The sequence below is a fragment of the Prionailurus bengalensis genome, chromosome C1 (genome assembly GCF_016509475.1).
Source record: "Prionailurus bengalensis isolate Pbe53 chromosome C1, Fcat_Pben_1.1_paternal_pri, whole genome shotgun sequence".
In the NCBI taxonomy this organism is placed as follows: Eukaryota; Metazoa; Chordata; class Mammalia; order Carnivora; family Felidae; genus Prionailurus; species Prionailurus bengalensis.
Window position 1 is genome coordinate 25,629,711 of NC_057345.1, and position 15,219 is coordinate 25,644,929.

Sequence of the window (15,219 nt, forward strand, 5' to 3'; positions counted from 1 at the left end):
TTAAAAATCAACCCAGTTGAGTCCTCTGTAGGAAAAGAAAAAAACCTCCCCCAAGGAAAAATATACCGAGAACGGGAAGCAGCCAACACAGTTAGATATCATTTTGTCTGTCAAACTGAGAAACACAGACAGGATTGACAGCAGCTAGTGATGCTATGCAGGGAGGCAGACTTTTGGTGGATGCGTAAATTGCCACAGTGACCAGAGGGAAATGTGAGATCATGTATTAAAATTTGCCCTCTAAGAATATATCCTAAGGAAATAATTGGACAACTGTTCAAAGATTCATGTGTAAGGATATTCACTGGGGTGAAAAACTGAAAATATTTACTTTATTAATAGGGGAGTAGAAAAATAAATTATAGTTGTGCCTCCAACAGAATTCTCTGTGGCCATCAAATGGGATGAGGCTGATCTCTATATATTGACATAATAATATGATGATACAGGATTAAACAGTAAATCAAAAGCGAGTCACTGAGCCATGCATGGAGATTATCTTGTTTTAGAAACCACATTTGCTGCATTTGCCTTATGCATCTACCGGCATACAAACTAAAAGAATTACCAGAACAAACTGATCTCAATGGTTCTCTTCTGTGGGCCGTGTGGAGGAGAACAGAGTCAGATTCAGGGGACTTTTGCTCTCTACAAATTTCTTTATTGTCTGCATTTTGAATTTTTCAAAACAAGTGTCTATTTTTTATATAGAAAAATCCTATACAGATATTCCCACTTTAAAAATAACAACTAGGGGTGCCTGGGTGGCTCAGTTGGTTAAGCATCAGGATCTCACGGTTTGTGGGTTTGAGCCCCGTGTCGGGCTCCGTGCTGACAGCTCAGAGCCTGGAGCCTGCTTCGAGTTCTGTGTCTCCCTCTCTCTCTGCCCTTCCCCCACTTGCATGCTGCCTCTCTCTCAAAAACAAATAAACATTAAAAAAATAAAAGTAGTAGCTAGATCTTATTCTGAATAAGGACTCAAACACAAACAGGGCTTTTTGTGTTTGTCTTCATTAGGGTCTAATCATGAATTCCCTTCACTTTGCTGCTGGTTAGTCAGGTGAAGGGCTTGTGTGGGGCACTGAGGGAGAGGAGGTGAGAGGGGGACAAAGAGAGAGAAAGAGGGAAGAGGGGGAGGGAGACAGAAGAGGAGAGAAAACAGGCACGAGCACAGATGTGTGTGTGGACATCACATGCACTGTCAGGAAAAGACAAGCTGGGTGGGGGACTGAACGAGAAAGGGAAAGGCGTCCTGTCTCTCATCTCCATCTTTTGGCTGCTCTCAGTGCAGCCGGGAGCCCTCCTCTGCTCCTTGGGCATCAGCTCCCTTGAGGCTGTGGGATGCCCAGAAGCTCTCTAGAGGGTGGACCAAAGCTACCTTCACCTTCTCCCTGCTGTTCCCCATCGTAGGGGCCTCACACACACATTTAGCACATCCCTATGACTTTATAGTCCTTGCTATGTCACCCTGCAGAGGACATTCCGTGTCCTTGTCTTGATCTTCTCAGGAAGGGGTCCTCCTGTCTCCCCTCCAGCCCACCCCGTGCCCACTATTCCTGTAGGTGACAACGGTCCTCACCCTTGCCCAGAATTCCATCATTGATTTCTTGTGCTCGCCTGTCAGCTGCTCCTAGGGCCCTCTGTTCTCCTCCGGCCCTCGTTCTAAACCTTCCTTCCTGGGGATCACGCTGCCTGTCTTGGGTCTGCTAATGCCGCCGCGTCATGGAGACACACAGCCTCCGCTTTAGGAGATGTGTGCTCAAGTATTTAGGAATGAAGTACCATGATGTCCACAATGTACTCTCGAGTGATTCAGCAAAACGGGGATAAAGGCAAAAACAAAGAGAACGCCAATATGGGAGAGTCTCCACAGTGGCTGAGCCTGGGTGGCAGGCATTCGGGTGCTCACGGGCTGGTCTTCCCACTTCTCTGTGTATTTTACGTATTGTATGTTATGCAACAAAACACAGGGGAACAGAAGAAACCACACTTTCCATATTTCCTGACGAGAGTGAGACCAGCTGGTGTGAACACTTCAATGTTTCCTGAATGCGTCCCTTCTTCTTCACCCCCCACTGTCACTGCCAGGGTTCAGGCTTCTCATCCCGACCACGATCTGGGACAGCTCCCTCACTGGGCTCCCAGCCCCAGGTCACTCCATTCTCCATAAGGATGCCAGGACAAGTCCAAACACAGCCTCATGGCCTCCAAGGTCCTCCAAGCTTGGGCGGCAGCCTGCTCCACCAGCTTTATTGCCCACCATTGCCTCCTGCCACAAAATCGAAGCTGATGCTCCAGCCCTTGCACCTGACCATGTCATGTCACTTCCTCTGTCTAGAAGGCCCTTCCCCTCCCACCAGCTTTCCTCCCTGGCTACCTGGCAACTTCCTCTCCATCCTTCAGCTTTTTCACCTTTTCCAGGATAGCATCTCTGGTCTGTACTGTCTTTCACTCCCTATCCCTCCCTATCTCTCCATCTCACTGTGCATACACATGTCTCCTCTTTGCCAACAGTGTCTGGGTCTCATTCACATATGCAATGCCAGCACCCTGCCCAGACAATGCCATGTGATAAACAGACAGACAGCTGTTACATGAATAAATGAATAAATGAATGAATGATGTTCCGGGGTAGGAAAGCCTTCTGATTTGCACACATGTACACTAAAGTAAAAGTCATTACACTCCTCATTCACTCATTGTGCACTTAACATTTACTGAGGGACTCTTGTGGATCTACTAGTTATATAAGTCCCTTTGTGCCTGACTCCTGCTTCATTCATTCATTCATTCATTCATTCATTCATTCACTCATTCATCACTTGACACTTATGGATCCAGGTGCTGGGGGCACCGTGCTGAGAACTGGGAGACTTGTAGAAATGAATGAGGTGGAGACCACAGCTCTGGCTGGGAAGGTAAGGCAGGAGCACAAATATAGCACAAAGTGGTCAGTGTCAAGGAAAATGCGGGCTGCAGGCAAAGAGAGTTCAAAAGAGGGAGACATGACTCCCAGGAGTCCAAGAGAGGGGATCGGGAAGACTTCCTGGGTGAGCAGACACATGTAGTTGACTTTGAGGGATGGGGAATTTCAGACATAAGCCGTTGGAGCAAGGGGGGCATTCCAGGGAGGCCAGAGTGGAAACAGATGCACAGAGCGAGGCCATGAGCATAGATATGCACAGGAGACACCAGTTGTTTGGCTCTGCCGGGATGTCACTGAAGGGAAAGGGAGGGAAATAAGGTTGGGGAGGTAGGTTGAGGTCATGAAGACCTTGAAAACCAGGATAAGATGTTTAGCTTCTGTGAACGTGGGTGCCATGGAAGGTTTCTGGTTAGCAGGTGAGCTGACCAGGTGTGCTTCCAGCAGCTTCTTCTAGCAGAAATGTGCAAGATGAATTTGTACATTTAACTTGTGCCCCTAATAGTGCAAAACCCTTAAGAGCTCTTCTGACCTTGTTTTGCACAGGGCTTAGCTCAAAAACTTGCACATAGCAAACAATGCACTTCTTTAATTTTAATTGAATGGAGTCTAAGGACCTATGTACATCAGCAAATACACAAGTATCTGTATGTACGTCTTGCAGCAACATATCCATTCAGCCAGTTCCCCTTGACTGAAGACTCTCTAAGGCAGGATCGTCTCTAGCTATGCTTCTCCTTGCCTTGATTCCCCACTATTGCACATCTTCAACCCTTCATTCCTGGGTCACTACAACAGACTCCTGTTTTTCTTTCTTCTTCTTTTTTTTTTTTAAAAAAATTAATGTTTATTTATTTTTGAGAGAGAAGAGACAGAGCATGAGCAGGGGAGGGGCAGAGAGAGAGAGAGACACACACACACACACGCACAGAATCCAAAGCAGGCTCCAGGCTCTGAGCTGTCAGCACAGAGCCCGACACCAGGCTTGAACTCACGAACCATGAGATCATGGCCTGAGCTGAAGTCGGACGCTTAACTGAGTGAGCCACCCAGGTGCCCCTCTCCTGACTGGTTTTCTTTGCGTGAGTTCTCTCCACTGGAAAAGGCCCCGGTGGGACAAGCCTGCTTAAGAACCTACCATAGCTCCCTCTTGTCTACTGGCATTTAAGATCTTCCATGACCAGGCCATGCTCCAACCCTCTCCACGCTCTATTCCTTGTCCACATGCTTCCCCCTCTCCAGCCAGCTGTCTTGTCAGTCCTCCTTCCAGACCTCTGCTCATCCTGCACCCCTAACCGGCTCCTCTTCGCACAGCTCATCTGAACCATAGCTTAAGGCCCAGCTGGGCCAGCAGTGTGAATAGTGTAAAGATTCGGAAAAACCCAGGTTCGCATCCCAGCTTTCTGAGTCACTGTGCATTCTCTTGGGATCTCAGTGTTCTTGTTTATAAAATGTGAATGAGAACTATGTCCATTCATTATTGGGACTTACCATCAGTACTAACAGGGCTATTGTGGAGAATTGATAAGACAATATACGTGCCAGGTCCCGTGCTGTGTAAATGGTGACGTTCCTTTCTTCTCTGACTCTTTGGAACTCCCAGGAGTAACTCCTGCTGGTCAGATGCTTGTATGGAAAGGAAGTTCTATTCTGAGGGCGTACATATGAACCACCAGACACTGTGCTGGGCTTTTGTAATGACTCCCTCTACAACCCTAAAACACCAGCATTTTTGTCCTCATTTTACAGATGAGGAAACGCAGACCGAGAACAGCAAGCAATCTGGGATCACACAGCTCTGTGCCGACACTACTGTCTGAGAAGTAACCACAGAAGCGTTATTAAATATTTAGTATGTTCCAAAGACTATGCTGGGTGCACTGCATGTGCTGTCTCCTTTAAGTGCCTTATCCTGACGCTCTGCTACTGTAAGCGATACAGCACAGGAGATAGCGGGACCCAGAGGGAATAAAGGCTGTGCCCAAAGTCCTGCAAACAGCAAGTGGCAGGGCTGGGATTCACGCTGGGGTTTGTATGACCTCCAGCTCTGCCCTCAGCTACTCTGCTGGAACTGTGCCATTGAGGCCAGAGAGTTGTCTGAACTTGAACTGCAGTCCTGGGAGGCTGAGACTGGCCTTTCCAGGTTTTCCATAGGCCTCAGCCTAAGCCTGGGGGCACGGCAACCACTACTGATCGCAAGGGCCTCTGGGGCAGGCCCAGCTACCAGCTGAGTGGCCTGGTGCTGATGCTGGTGAGGACCGTCCTGAGCCATAGGCAGGGGTTAGTTCACCAGCCTAGACACTTACCCGATGGTGCAACCAGCATCAGCCTCGATGGTCCAGATGCAGTTGAGATTGTGTTCGTAGGGAGCCGGATACCCGGGTGACAGCACCTGGCCCGACACCTCTCCTTTCACTGTCCCTCCACACTCAGCTGAAAGAAATCCCAAAAAAGTGAGCTTTATAGGGTGGCCTGCACTGCCAGCAGTGACTCAGTGGCTCCTCTTGTCAGTGTGCCCAAGTCCCTCTTGTGCCCTGCAGGTGACTGAGCACAGCATACAGAAAGGTCCCTGGATGCGATTTATATCCACAATCTACAAAGAACCCTTACAACTTAGTGATGAGAAGAAAAACAGCCCAAACAATGGGCAAAATGTCTGAACAGACATTTCTTTGAAGAAGGTGTGCACACTGCCAGGAAGCCCAGGAAGAGATGGTCAACATCACTAGTCATCAGGGAAATGCAGATGAAAACCACAATGAGCTATAGCATCTCACATCCACAAGGATGGCTGTAATCGAAAGGCCAGACACGAAAAAGCGTCGGTGAGGATGTGGAGGAATTGGAACCCTCGCGCATTGCTGGTGCAGCTGCAACATGGTGCAGCTGCTTTGGGAAGCGGTTTCCTAGTTTCTCAAAATGTTGAGCGTAGTCACCATATGACCCTGCAATCCCACTACCAAGCATAGACGCAAGAGAAATGAAAACATACGTTCACACAAAAATGTGCACAGCAGCATTATTCATAATAGCTAACAGACGGAAACAGCCCAAATGTCCATCAGCTGATGGACGGATACACAAATACGGTGTCATCCATATGGTGGAATATTATTTGATCATAAAAAAAAGAATGAAGGATCGATACCTGCTACAACATGGATGGACTTTGAAAACAGTGTGCTACGTGACAGAAGCCAGGCTCAAAAGGCCACGTGTTATGTGATTCTGATTATATAAAATGTCTAGAACAGAAAAATCTATAGAGACAGAAAGTATGCTGGTGGTTGCCTGGGCCTGGGGGGAGTGTGCAGGGGGCAGTGACTGCCGATGGGTACAGGGCTTTTCCTGGGTGGACAAAATGTTCAAAAATCAGATGGTGGTGATGGGTGCAGAACCCTGTGAACAGATAAAAAGCATTGGGCTTCAAGTATATGGTATGTGAATTACATCTCAATAGAGCCATTTAAAAAAAGGTCCTGGGGTGGAGGGCTGACAGCTTACTCTGCGGCCAAACTCCTTAAAGCCTCCTCGATGATGCATACACTTGAACCTGTGCCTTGCCAGCAATGGGGCTGCATGGGGTGCCAGGAGCACAGAGGAAAACAAGCATCCCAAGGGCCAATGGTCTAGAGGAGGAGACAGCCACAGTGTGCCCCAACAGAGATGCATTTGTGGCAGATGACAGCTCAGAGGAGAGGGGGCTACTTCCCCTAGCTTGGGGCAGGAGGAGTTGTGAGGAGGAGCAGGGGTGGAGTGGGCGGGGGAGGAACATCAGGGAGAGGATGCTGCAGATGGAAAAGAGAAAGGGCAAACGTCGTGGAAGTGGGCCATGGTGTGGCAGGCTGAGGGGACAGGGGACAACAGGGGAGACAAGGCCGCAGAGCTGGTCAAGCGTCAGACATCCAAGGACGCCATGCATGAGGCTGGGGACTCTCCGGGGGAAGAACCAGTCACCTTACACGCCAGTGAACTTTACACACTAGGAAGTATACTCTGGTGGCAGTCTTTGGGGCATGAAGGGTGGAGCTGGACTCAGGGGATCAGGTCTACACTCTCCGTCGGAGCACCTAGTCCCCAGGTCAGAAGCTGGTGGTCCTCTGGCCTTCTTCCTCCCCACATCTGATCTGCCTCCGAGACCCAGCCCCTGAACCCCTGGGGTGTTTGTCACATGGACCTCCCTCGACCTTGTTGCTAGAGTCCTGGCCGAGGCTCTGGCCATTTCTGGGTGGCACAGTTGCCCACCCCCAGCAGTGCCACCTGAGGGACCTTTCTAGAATGCAAACTGACTGGGTCACTGCTTGCTTCAAACCTTCCTTCCCAGAATGAAGTCCAAGCCCCAGAGGAGCTCTTTTTGGCTTCTTGGGCCCCTCCCAACACCCCTTGGTCTAGCCAAGACTCATGAACACTAGGAGCCAGGACAATGAGGCTTCTTCATGCCTTCATGTGGACTGACAATGTGAAAACATCTTTCTCGGGGGACCTTTGTGACCCGTCCCCTCCCAGGTACAGTTGCCACTGTCCTCCTTTGTGTCTCCATTTTAACAGAAGCAGATTTTTTAAAATCACAACCATGTTACAGTCACATCTGTCTCCTTCACAAGACCAAATGCCTTGGCAGCAAGGACCTTGTCTTACTTGTATTTGTGCATCCAGTGCCGCTATAGTGCCTGGCATGTTACAGATGTTTTAGTAAGTGTTTACTGAATGGAGAGATCCATGGATGATCAAATGAATGAGGACGCTTACTGCTTTCCAGGAAAATTACTACAAGGGTCGGAGTCAAGGGAGCATGAGTGACAATGAAGAGGAGAATTATTGCAAGAGTGTTTTAGAAAAGGGAATGAGTGACTATGCAAAATCCTAGAAGAAACAGGAGAAGATGGGACCCAGGTTGCAGATAGAAGACTGGCCTTCACCTTCATTAAGTATTTCATGGGCCCCTTGGCTTCACTCGGGGCCACTATGGCACGGTCAGGGAGGAGGCGCTCTGCCAGTAAGCCTGCTCACGAGACTGGATCCTTTGCACGTGCCTTGCTGTGAGTACCCCCCCGCCCCCCCCATGTGCTGTTGGGACGGGAAGTGCTTGAAGGACGCAGGGCTGAATGGGCCCCATTGGGGAGTGGGTGTGGGCAAGAGGCCCCATTGGCAAGTGGGTGTGGGGAGGAAGACTGTCTGGCCCCACAAACGGGGGAGGTAGTGGAGAGGTGGCAGGACCTTATCCATGCCCTTGGCTAGAGCTTCCTTCCATATTCCAGATGGAGAAGCCCTTCCTGTGTTTGGAGGCAGCAGCAGTGGGGGTTCTTCCTCACGGACGCAACATCTGGGAGGAGCCAAGAGGCCGGCATGCTGCAGATTCATTGACAAGACCATGAGACTCTACTCTTTCTGGTTGTCACCCTTCTTCCCATCCTTAGAGCCTTGGCTGCCTCATGTGGGCTGTAGCACCCACTCATCGACAAAGAAAGCCTCTGCGATGTCTTAAACTACAGTGGTCATTTCTGCTAGACCGTGATGAAGTCCACCACAACATGACGTGTGTAAACATATACACCCACAACCCCAAATACATAGCCTCACTCCTCTGTGTGGGGCCTGAGGGAGTCTCCACGGGGAAAATCTCCGAGATTCAAAGTTTAAGTACTCTTCCCAGCACTGCTTGAGTGGATCCACTGAGTTCAGCCCAACCAGCACATCTGATATTCAAAAGAAACTTACAGTGAATCCTTTCTGCAAAGCAACTGTCTTGTAACATGAATCATCTCCTTTCGCATTTCGCCTGCTCTAGCTTGCCTGTGGCATCATACTGTCATCCATTTATGCATATGTCCCCCCCTCGCTGGCCGGGGATCTGCCCTCCTCAGAGTTCCTAGTGCCCAGCATAGGACCTGGCACATGAAGGAAAGAAGGGGACAAAAACAGGATGCAGGGAGAAAGGGAAGGGGCATGACTGCAGACTGGGTCAACCTTAGAGGGCAAAGGGAGAGGCTATTTAGAGGTCGCCATGCTGGTCTGTCCACTGTCAGGCTTAACATCTTCTCTTTTAGACCCTCTGTTGTACAACAGTGCTGAAATCCTGTTAAAATGAAACTGTCTAGGGGAAAAATATTGGCCATTACCGTTGTCCACCACACTGGTTCAAACCCTCAGCACTCACACATGCTAGGCCAGAAGCCCAACCCTCACCCCACCCTCCTCCTGCTGGTGAATTCTTACCCATCCTTTTGAGTCTGTGCAAAACTTCCTTGTATCTCCTCAACACTTTGCCCTAACTCTTTGCACAGTGCTTATCTTGTATTATAAGTATCTGTTTATGTGTCTATTTGCCTTGCTAGGCTATGGGCTTCCCAAGGGTAGGGAAAAATACTTTATTCTTTCTTTGTTTACTTCTCTGCCTCTGCACATACCCAAACATATAGCTGCACCAATTCTGGTGTGTGGCTCTTGGTACGGACTTAAGTGTTTTCCCAGTGGATGTCTTGTTCTTATAGGATTGACCAGCACTGTACAGACATGCGAGTTTGTGGCACAAGGGGAAGGGGATGGGGGAGAGGCCTGGTGTTTGGGGGTGGGGAAGCAGGACAAAGCAGTGGGGTGGGAATCTTGTTCAGCAGGGAGGAGAACAGGTGCAGTGAGGTAGGTGGTGAGAAATGAAAAGGCCAGATGGACCGAACGATAGGTTCTGCCTACTTCATACTTCTGCCCTGGACCAGACTGCTCTCATCTTATGACACATGAAGAAAGCTTAGAGGGAGCCTCTGCTGACATTCTGGAAGCACCAGAGGCTTAAGAAAGTGCTGGTTCATTATTATATTCTTCCTCAAGAATGAGGTAGGTGCTAGCTCATTTTCTTACTCTTTCTTCCAACTTTCTCCAGGAAAGGGAGCATAAACCCCATTTTGCCTATGGGGAAACTGAGGCCCAGAGTGAGTCAGAGACTCGTTTGAGTCTGAGTGTTGCAAGAACCCTGGGAACCCCGGCAAAAGCTCCACCTCTTCTTAACTGACTCTCCCAACTTTCCTCTGTTGCCAGCATTACAATTCTGAGGGCATGGCTTGGCTGTGGTCCCACTTGGCTAAATGTGTCACAATGGTGGCTTGCCACCCGCCTGACTGAGCTGCTGCAACACGGGTGTAATGAGGTGTGAAAGTGAGGGAACAGAGAAGCGGGGGCAGGGTAAGCGAGGACTCCCGTGAACAGGAGGATTCAGTCCAGTTAGGCAGTCCCACAGTGCTGGAGTGTGGGGTCCGACGGGACAGCTTTCATGAGACCAGAGCTGGGAGCATGGGGTTGGGAGGGGACCCGAGGAGTCACTTAAAGAGCAAGAGGCCTCCTACCGACACAGGTGGGGAGAGGTCGGTCCCAGGTCCTGCGCTCCCCACTCAGACACAGCAGCTCCTCACTGCCCCGCAGGCTGTATCCAGGGTCACAGCTGAAGGACACAGAGCTTCCTGCAAAATGGCCTCCATCATGAACCTTGTAGCCAAATTGCGGGGTTCCTGGATCCTCACACTTGATGAGTTCAAAACCTGCCGACGAGAGGAGAGATGGGGTAAGCAAGACCCGGCGTGGCAGAAACCACATTCCCTTCCTTCCCTCAATTTGAAGCCTGCGCCCTCAAGCAAGCCACCAGGCACGTGCCTCTGGCCTCTGGCAGTCTCACTGCTCTGGGGCCACCACACTGCTGTGCTCAGCAGAGGTGATGCTACACCTGCCCCCGCACGTGATGGTTTCAGTTATTTCTCCCAGGACAGCCTTTATAATAGTTTTCAGACATAAGGTCTGGGTTTCCTATTTCCTTTGTATGACCCCCAGAGCATTTTGTTAGCAAGGCTGCTCTTTCCATCTTGCTCACTGAGACATTCTGATGGGATAGTGTAATATGGAAACTTCCCTTCAAATGCATATTTCAAAGTTCAATTATGTCCTGCTTAAATATGCTTTATTGAGAGAGGCTAGAGAAGGCTTACGCAGAGCGTTTCTACAAAGCGCCTACTATTTGGCAATTTACTTGTGCTGGCTCTCATTTGTTACCCACAGGAGTCTTACAGGGAGGTATAAGTATCTGCATTTTACAACTGAGAACATGACCTGGTTCAATAAATGGTTAAAAGTCACACATTCTCAGATGACAGAGATGGAATTCGCATGTGACTCTATTTTAAATTCTCTTCCACTGATGTGTCTGCTGTAACAGGCATAGACCCCTATGCCAGATGGCCTAAAGGCCAGGCGAGAGGAATCTTGAGTGGACTCACTGAGGTTTTTTTTTTTTTTTTTTTCCTAGCAGCTTTATTGAGATATAATTCACATACTGAACATTCGCCCATCTGAAGTGTTCGGTCTTTTAGTATATTCTCAGGGTTGTGTAACTCTCATCACAATCCACTTGCAGATTTTTCATCGCTTCTGGAGGAGCCCTGTCCACATTTCTGCCCCCCAACTTTCTTAGTCCTCGGCAACCATCGATTTCCTTTCCATCTCTATGGATTTGCCTGTTCTGGACAGTCCATACAACATGCAGCCTTCTGTGACTGGCTGCTTTCACTTGGTTTTCAAGGCTCATCCATGGTGTAGCATGGACCAGTGCTTTATTCCTTTGTAACAGTTAAATAACATTCCATTGTATGGACAGATCTATCACATTGTGTTCATCCATTATCAGCTAATGGATAATCATTGGATTTTAAAATAAGCCCTAAAAGCACATTTCTTTGTATCTACTGGGAAGGTCCAGGAGCTCAAATAAATTAATACGATGGCTGTGAAGCCAAAGTGTGGGGATGTAATCCCAAGTACTACGGGCCTGCATACAAACCTGGGGGCTTTCTGTCTTTGACACTCTGGGAGTAAAAGACAAAGCAAAAATCATGCAAAAGGGAAAGAAGCAAGATTCAACTCTTCAGGGAGTAGTGAAAAATAACATAATTGTACATTAACATTCACACTTTTTACATCTGGCTGCAGCTGAACCTTATTTTATAAATGCCACGATTAGGAAAGGCTTGGTTTGGTTGCTTTAGTTAAAAGCCTTGGCGTTCATATTTTTCAAGTATTAGTCAGTAACAGGTATGCTGTGACCCTCAGTTAACCACAGAGTTAAACCTTAGAGCTGTATGCCAAGGGGCAGCTTACTCAAAGCACAGGCATACCTGTGTCTTAGAGGAAACAGTCCGCTAAGCGTGAGCCAGAGAAAACCAAACCTGCAAAATGATGGTGATGCCCCAGAGACAGACCTCCCCATCTGCGGAACTAGGGAAAGCCTGATTTCATCGTCCACTCTGATGCAACAGAGACTTACTGGAGAATTGCAGCTCAAAGCCCTTGCTGGTGTTCTCGGCATCAGTGATGAAGTCAAGCCACAGACTACTAGACGTGCTGTTCAAAGTCACCCCCATCATCTCAGAACGGCTGAACACCCCCAGCAAACGGGCGGACTTGTTGTTGCCGTCATAGACCTGGATGTAGGAGAGACCCCCCACCTGATGTCAGCATGGCCTTATTTTGAACAACAGTTTCTCATCCCACGGCCTATATCCCCAGAGTTTAGCACCAACGATGTCTGTTAGAGGGGAAGTGAGGCATCAGATGCAAGGTAGATGGCACGGTGAGCCAGTAACAGGGTGAGTGATCAGCCCCTCTTGTCTCTCCTAGGTGCCAGGTCTGTGCCCAGCCCATCTCAGTGCGAATCTGGTCTGTAGGAACCGGTAGCTGTTCTAACCTTTCCAGTGGAGCTCTGCTTTGTCCCTCCAAACCCCATATGGCACTAGCTTACTCTTCAGCAGCCTGGGGAGGCAAGGAGGGGGCTGCCTGAAGGCCCAAGCCATCTGTTTCTGCACACAGGCACACTGGAAGCACCCGACGTCTCTGCATTGCTAAATAATCCTGTCCTTCCAGATGAAATAGCAGTCCTCCCGCCTGACCCCACCCCACCGTGGCAGTGGCCTGTCTTGACTACTCTTCTAGACATGGCCCCTGGGATGCAGCAGCATGGAATTAAAATGACCAGTGTGTCACGGTGCCTTTCCTTTCCCCAAGCTCAGCCTCTGCCCCTTCCCTCCTGAAATGAGGGCTCCAGCGAGGGCCTGCTGGGCTTGCCATGGGTGGAATCGCGCAGGCATCTGGCTTCCCTCACTCCCATCTGTCCCCTGAACTTCTGAGCACCAGCAAAGACAACAGTCATCAGAATAATGAACTGGCTCCCCAGGTTCTGAGGTTGCTGCTCCTTTCCAGATAATTGTACAAATAACAACAGAAGTTGTGATTGAGTGAAGGACCCCCCTAGTGCTTTGGTAAATATCAAAGATGGGATCTATGGGTGGGTGATGAATATTTGCGCCTGGCACCGGATGTGGTGCCAGCTGCCAGCAAATTGGAACAATATTTCCATTCTACTATTTATGAAGCAAAGCTTTCTAAAAGAAGCCATCCTTTAAGCGAACTGTGCAGTATATTACAGAGATTTGTTTAGGCCCCTGGGAGCCTCAAGTCTGTTTCCAGATTCCTTGTACAGCACCACTGATAGATTGAGAGAATTCTGGAGTTCCAACAGACATAGAGATGACACCAGTTCACCAGTGCTCACTGCAGCACCCAAGCTGTTAAAAATATTTTTACCCACTAAAACATACTGGAATTAATTGATCAAGGCATTGATCGTCAATACTTGCTAACATCACAGTAACAGAAACAAGCAGATATCATGAACACCACTACTTACTTATGGAGTCATTTTGCTAAAAAAAAAAAAAAAATCAAACCTGAGTCACATCAAGTCACTGGATCCAATTTCTAACTTATAGGAAGTACAGAGGACGCAGGAATATATGAAATGATACTCTAGGAATATGTTCAGCAAACCTAGAATATGAAAAGTCCCACTGGAAAAATTACCTGACCTCCTCAACAAATAAATTACAAGGGATGGAGGGAAAAAAAAAGATGGAGGCAGAAACCCATTGATTAAAAACCATATGAGACAACCAATCCAATGTCTGGGCCTTATTTGGGTCCTGATTCAAATAAACTGTAAATTAAGAAAAAATATTAGGACATTTATGAGATAATTGGAAACTTGAATATTCACTGGATATATGATGATATTAAGAAATTGTTGTTAATTAATAAAAGTGTAATGGGAACAGGATTATTTCCTTAATTTCTAAGTATAATTCATTCTAACTCATTAAGGACAAAAATGTTCATAATGTGTCATTATGATAAATATTCATTGCAGAAAACAGAAGAACACACAGAAGATAACTCTCAACACTCACAACATTTTGGAGATGATCTTTCTATGCTTTGTTCTATGCATGCCTTTCCTTATATATACTTATTTCCTTAATTTTCAATAAAAACAAGATCAAACTATAGATACTATATGGTAACCTACTCTTCCACTTAATATAATGTGCATATTTTTTGAATCATTACATATTTTTCCCCAACAGCATTTAAATAACTGTAGGACTTTCCATCATACAATTAAACCAACCCATACTATCCTTATTCACACATCATTGTCTGGAATGTGTGGCCTGGCATGGAAGAGGCATTCAATAAATGTATGATAAATAAATAAACCAATGTTTTCTTCTAGTACTCTTGTCCTCAAATCCACCTGGAATAGGAGGATAAGATTCTACTTTTTCTCCTTGGTTGATAAGCCATTTAACCCAACACTATAAATATTACATCCACCACCAATTTTAAATATACCTTTGTCACATAGACTGTTGTATAAATTTGGCTTTGTCTGTCAACTTTCTATTCTCTTCTATTTCTACTACGCTACCTATTTGTCTTTTCCTGTTCATGACCCATACTGTTTCAGTTACCATAGTTTTATAAGATACTCAAATATTTAGTAGGGCAAGTCCTCTCTTGTCTTTTTTTAACTTAAAAAATTATTCTCCCATGTTTATTCTTCTCGATAAACTCAAGATGAGCTTTCTTAAATTAAAAAAAAAAAAAAAAGACCTCCGGCTCCATCTTCCAAAACTCCCCAACGTGTGTAATTCTGACTGATTAAAATAAAATGTATGGATTAATAAGAGAAAAAGTCCATCTATATGATATTGAATCTTCCTATCCATATACATGGCATCTGGCTTCATTTAATCAAGTTGTTTTGTATGTCTCTCAGTAAAAATCTGTACTTATTTTTGGGTGTTTTTATACTTTTTATTACAATTGGGATACATCTGGGCCTTTGTATACATTTATTCTCTAACAGAATATTGTTTGTTTATAAGAATGCTTTGATGGTCCAGTTCATCATCATACACAGGTGA

At 47.1% G+C, this 15,219-nt stretch overlaps 1 protein-coding gene across 1 annotated transcript in view; it reads right to left on the reverse strand.

Moving 5' to 3' along the window:
• Positions 1-15,219, reverse strand: part of CSMD2 (CUB and Sushi multiple domains 2) — a 543,771-nt gene that overhangs the window by 176,913 nt on the left and 351,639 nt on the right. Inside the window, 3 exon segments of the mRNA XM_043573327.1 lie at positions 5,230-5,356; positions 10,261-10,452; positions 12,225-12,381. Of these exon segments, the coding sequence (XP_043429262.1) occupies positions 5,230-5,356; positions 10,261-10,452; positions 12,225-12,381 (476 nt within the window).